Consider the following 6000-nt stretch of genomic DNA (forward strand, 5'->3'; position numbering starts at 1 on the left):
CTCCTGCAAAGCCTTACAGTCTTCCTCAAAGTGCCCTGTGATCCTCCTCCCAAGGAGCCCTGGGGCGCCACGGAGAAGCCCTGGGCCGCTAACTGAAAGGTTGCCAGTTTGAACCCACCTGGCAGCTCACCATGCAACAGGGAAGGAGGTGATGTGCCCTTGGAAGAAAACCCCCCGTGGGGTCACGGTGTGGTGGGCTGGACTCGGTCGTGCCCACAGCCACCACCAACCCCACCTCCCCTCTCAGTACCCCAAGGTGCCCTGCCTCTGGGTCTGGAGGCAAACCCAGCCTGACGCTAGTCAATAATGAGGGCGGGGCGGGAATGTAAACGATCCAGTGCCCAAACTGGTTAATGAAGCAACAGGACGTCTCGCGGGGCTGGCTCCTAGACTTAACTTTTACACAGACTGCTCCCAGCGGAAGTGGCCTTTGCAGCGCAGCAGGTACAAAAGTAGGAGGAGCCCCCTGGACACAGAGTCCGATTTTGTGAACAGTATCACAACGCTGAATATGATGTGTGAGGAAACATACCTGAAAGAATGACACAGAGGCATAGGTCATGGCTGTCTCTTGGTGGGGGTGGGGTGGGGAGGAAATGTGGCGATCCATTTCTTTGTGTTTTTCCTACTTTTGAGAACTTGCTTCAGCATTCTAATCACTGGAATAATTATTAAAACCCCCACTACGTTAATATTGGGCCTTCTTCCCTGGTTAACCAGGGCCTGTCCTGGGCTCTGAGGCATGGACAGCCATGGGGCAGACCCAGGTTGTCTTGAATCCTAACTCTGCTCCTCTGCTCGTCTTGTGCTAGTTTTCTCTTAATATTCTGGCTCAAATGTCACCTGACCTCACTTTGAACCCCTCCACTGATGGGGAACTCATTAACTGAAGAGGTCTTTTTGGAGAAGTGGACATCTGGCTCCCTTTAGCTCCCCACAGCCCCAGTTCTGCAGCGAACAAGGCTGCTCCCCAGCCCCTCGACAACAGAGGTTTGCAGGCAGTGGCTGGGCTCCAGGCTGAGACCAAGCATGACCCCCATTGACCTCTCAGGGATATTAATGCCCCCCCATCCCCATATCCTAGTTTGCTTTCAATACCTCAGAGTGTAACCTCCCCATGACAGCATCCACACCACCTTTTATGAAGGGCATATTGTCTGCCAGGGTGGCGAAGCCTCTACTATGCACATTCTTCCATCTAAGGCCCAGCATAGCCCTGTGACCCAGGGACTACTATCAGACCTATCTTACCAATGAGGAAGGACACTGAGGCACAGCGAAGCCAAGGTCACTTATTAGATCCGTGATGGTGCAGAACTAAAACAGCACTCAGTCAGGAGTGAGCATGGTGCAGCTGACACACACACACACACACACACACACACACACACACACATATTCTGCTGAGTTATCAAAGGAGCAAGGAGCCTGGGTGGCAGCAGTGGGCAGTTCAAACTAACCCAGATGTTTCATGGAAGAAAGGCCCGGCAAACTGCTTCCATAAGATTACAGCCACGGACTCGCTATGGAGAAGTTCCTGGGATCTCCATGAGTCAGAATCAACTTGATGGCAGATGAACATGAATCTGAGACCCAGGCCCTTACCATATGGGCTTAATTCAGAGTGATTTGTGCCTATGTCTGTCTTTCCACATCAGTCGCCTCAGTCCCTCCCAACCCCCTTCACAGTGACCTGGCAGAGCTCAGGAAGAGCCCCCGAATGCCTGACCCACTGAGTAACTTTGGCCTGAGACGCAGCTTAGGGTGCAGTGTTGACATAGGGTTTCTGATGCTCGCTCAGGCTGCGGTGCTCCGGCTGGAGCTGAGGTCCTCGACTCTAGGGAGATGAAGCATCACTTGGGAAACACTGTCAGGTAAACCAGAGGGGAGTGCCCATGAGGCTCAGGAGATTGAGAGCTTTTGGGGGATGAAATGCAGCTGGCTTCTCAGACTGCCAGGCAGCCCCACTCACTCATTCACTGGGATTCCAATCTGCTCCAACATGGTGACTAGAACACTCGGCACATCTACTTTAAGGGGACCACAGGCTTGCCGTGAGTCAGAACAGACTCCATGGCTGTGATTGTGTTTTATTTTTGGTTTAGGAGGTCCTAGCAATTATCTCCTTGTCCCGAGCCACGGTGGCCCCTTGGTAAGTCCCCTATCTACTGCGAGCCCCATCACACTGTGCTTGATTTGGCTCAGCCTCTGCTCAGGAAGTTCCCTCCCCATGTGGCTGGACGACTCCTACCCAAGACTCAGTGCTCCGTCAAGGTTGGCCTCCTCTAAGGGACTGCCCTGCAGCTCTCAAGGTTGGACTTGGCACCTGGCTAACTCCTCAAGCAACTTGTGTGCAGCCCTCAGTGATCCGCTCTAATGTGTGCCAGCTCTTGGCTCCCAGGAGATACCAGTTGGGGAGTGCAGAGCACTGGTCTCCAGTACACAGTTCTGCCACCCTCTAGCTATCTCACTCTGGACACAGCACTCCTCGCTGAGCGCCAGTCTCCTCCCAGCTCAGCCCGGCTCTCAAGGTTTGTGTGAGCCTCGGCAAAGATAAGGATGTGGAAGTGCTCTGTGAGCTGCCACTAGGCGTGAGTCACTGCTACCCTGACCTGACCCCCATCCTTGGCGTGCCCCGCCCAAACCCAAAGCAGAAACCAAACCCATTGCCGTTGGTCGATTTTGAATCATAACGACTCTACAGACCGGGTCTCCAACACTGGACATCTTGATGGACACCAATGGCCACATCTTGCTCTCATGAAATGCCTGGTGGACTCAAACTAGCTGACCTTTGTGACAGCAGCTGAGCACGCTATCCCCTATGTCACCAGGGTTCCCACGGGGCTGAAATTGGGCAAGAGCACAGGCATGAATTTAAAACAAAACCAGTCATACAGGGGCAGGGGCCTAGCACTGGTGGGGCAGAGGACAGGTTAAGAGGCTCTGTGGCACAACAGACATGAAGGTTTTCATGTCAAAGGGCTTTTGTCATGGCAAAGAAGCCACTGGCAGCATGGGGGCAGGGAAGGGAATGCCCAGAGAGTTTGCTTGAAGTTGTCCTGAGCCTCAGACCCTTCCCTTCTCTAGAAGGCAACCTCCATTGGTGCCAACTTTACATGCCCTTCACGGCTTGGGCTGGAGGGCTCCAGCTCAGGCTGTGCCAGGGCGAGACTGGCTCAGAAGGGTGGGAGGCAGGCACAGGACAGGACTCCCTGCAGTCTCCCATCCTAGTCTCTGGAAGAGCTGGAGCTGGAGCAGCCTGGGCTCCTCCCCCAGTTTCTTCTGCTGGCCGGAATCTACCCTTGGCCCACTTTGCAGACAGAGAGGCTGACGCAGGAGCAGAGCCCACAGGCTCTCGGATCTATAGATATCGTCCTCTTTGTCACCCTCACCACTGAACGCATATGCTCCCAACCTGACTTGGCACACAAAAGCCAGTTACTCAGCTCCCCTTGACAATCAGATGTGTTTGTACTGCACTCCACAATCCAGTACAAAGTGTAGGTGTCTGCAGGGTAACACTGATTGAGAGGGGGAAACTGAGGTCCAGGGAGGGGGTGGAGAGAGCTTACAATCATTAGGTAGCATGTTTGTAGCACATCCAGGTCTTAAACCCAGGACTGATGTCCATCTGCCTATGAGCCCTGGTGCTATAGTGGGCTATATGGTGGTCGGCAGTTTGAAACCACCAGCTGCTCGGTGAGAGAAAGATGAGGCGGTAGCTTCCTACTTCTGTAAAGAGTTAGCGTTTCAGAAAGCCACAGGGGCAGTTCCACTCTGTCTTAGAGTCACTAGGAGGTCAGGATCGATGGCAGAGTTTTGGCTTGATGCTCGCCTATAACAGTTTGACTGAAAGTCCCAGGTAAGACTCTGGGTCTTTCTTCCCCACCTAGCAGCCATGAGGCCCCGCCTTGGTTTCCCCACTAGAGCCTGGGAAGGTCTATTGTTTTCGGAAGACTGAGCTTGGTGTGAGTTTTTTTGAACTGGGAACCAAGGAGGAGCAGTGGTCGCACCCAAACGCCTTTCCTTGGAGGAGACATAGAATGGAAGAGATACCTTTGGTTGAGAGTCAGACTGGATACCCAGTAAGCTGAAATGCCTGTGCTCAGTGCACCAGCAAACAGGAGGGGAGAGAGAGAAAGAGAGAGAGAGAATCTGATTTCAATGCACTGTGACTAAATATTGTCACAGTTCAAGGCGTCCTAGTGGCTTACAAGTTGGGCTGCTAACTGCAAGGTCAGCAGGTCAAAACCACCAGCTGCTCTGAGGGAGAAAGACGAGGCTTCCTGCTCCTGCACAGTTAGCCTCAGAAGCTCACATGGGTAGTTTGACTCTGCTTTATAGGGTTGCTATGAGTGAATCATCTCCATGGTAGTGAACTTTTTTGTTTTTGAACCCCAGTCTGGGGCCTCTTAGGTCCTTAAATTGTGCAGCCATCTAATCCCACCTGGCTGGCAGGCAGCAGGTGTAGGGAAAAGGGCCAGGAGTCAGGAGATCTGCGTTAGCTGTTATAGGACTAGCTGGTCCTTCCCCTCTCTGGGCCTCAGGTTACCTACCCTGGAGGAAGTTGTCCTCCTGGCTGCAGGCTATGACCTTCTGGGCTTGTCAGACCCCAAGGGGCAGCTGGTCCCACTGCAAGAAACCTGAGCACAGTCCCCTGGGCCCTAACCCAGCTCCGAGGCCCCCTGGGGCAGGAATAGGAAGGGGGGGGGGAAGCAGAAGGCTCTACATCTCCCTCTCACTCCTCCCAGCTCCCCCCAGAGCAGCCACCAAGTACCCAGCACTGATGTCCAGAGGAGGCCCTAGAACAGAGCTTCAGCTACTTAAAAGCTTATATGAAGGTTCTGGACATCGTGTTAAAAGGCGGCTGGTTCGGTTTGAAAAGGTCTGGGGCAGAGCCTGAGCGTCTGCCTTTCCAACAGGCCCCACTGGACCACTCTGCCAGCAGCAGCGCCCTAGAGGTTGTCTGCCTCTGAACCAGTGGGGAAGCCGGAAGGCAGGCCCAGAGAGGTCAAGTCACTTGTCCAGTGCCACACAGCGAATAGCCCCGGGCTGGAGGGAAAGGGCACCTGCTACCGACACCGGACACTCCCCTACTCTTTGCGGCCAGCATCGGCCGCCCTGCGCGAGCCCCGGGGCTGTGTTTGCAAACTCGCTGCCCCGGGCGCGCGGCTCAGGCCGGAGGCAGGCAAGGAGCGTCGCCCGGCTGAGTCTTCCTGCCTCCGGGTCGGCCTGCTCGGTGTTCCGTTCGGGGAGCCGAGGGGCCACACCCGCGGATCTACTCGGAGCTCTGCCCGCGCACCATCCCTGCCCCCTCCCCGCCCAACACCCCCAACGCAAACTTCGCTGGCGCCCTTTACCTTTTTGGGTGGTTTGCAGCAGTTCAGCTTGCTGCGTCCGCAGCCCATCCTCCTCCGGGGGCTCCCGGACACTGCCTCGCAACTCCGGGGCCCCCACCGGACTCAGCGGTGCCGGCCCCGCTGCGCGGTCCACGCCTGCCGGCGGCCGGGGCTGCCGGGCGAGACCCTGAAACTGAACCTGGAAGCGCCGACTTAAGCCCGAGCGGCGGCGCGGCCGCGCGCCGTAAATACCCGAAGAGCAGGGCCTGCACTAAGCCCAAGGGGCTAGCGGCACCGCTGGCCCTGGGCAGGTGACCAGGATCTCCGTGAATCATAGGAACCTCAGGTCTGGGCAGAGAAAAGTCGGTTTGGGCTCTTTCAAGCCGACTCGCCGAAACCCTGGAAGACAGGGTGGCGCGACCCTGTGGGTTTCTGAGCCTAACTCTACTGGAGTAGAAAGCACCCCACGGAGGGCGGCTTCTGCCCCAGCTGCTTTGCATATACTATTTCTATCCCTTGTCACACCTGTGCAACAAAGGCAACTTGCCAAAGTGCAGACATCTAGTAAGCTTCAGAGTCCAGATAGAACCAGAAAATGAGCTTTGAACCACTTATCTACAAATAAATCATAATACTGCGCTTCACGGTAATGCCACCT

The 6000-nt window shown here is 55.3% G+C and overlaps 1 protein-coding gene across 2 annotated transcripts in view; it reads right to left on the reverse strand.

The window, feature by feature from the left end:
- Window positions 1-5573, reverse strand: part of CCDC69 (coiled-coil domain containing 69) — a 40412-nt gene extending 34839 nt beyond the window's left edge. For both annotated transcript variants that reach the window (XM_075541841.1, XM_075541842.1), the window contains exon 1: window positions 5364-5573. In XM_075541841.1, the coding sequence (XP_075397956.1) occupies window positions 5364-5411 (48 nt within the window). In that variant the 5' untranslated portion in view covers window positions 5412-5573. The remainder of the gene's footprint in view (window positions 1-5363) is intronic.
- Between the last annotated feature and the right edge of the window lie 427 nt (window positions 5574-6000).

This window comes from Tenrec ecaudatus, chromosome 2, assembly GCF_050624435.1.
Source record: "Tenrec ecaudatus isolate mTenEca1 chromosome 2, mTenEca1.hap1, whole genome shotgun sequence".
NCBI lineage: Eukaryota > Metazoa > Chordata > Mammalia > Afrosoricida > Tenrecidae > Tenrec > Tenrec ecaudatus.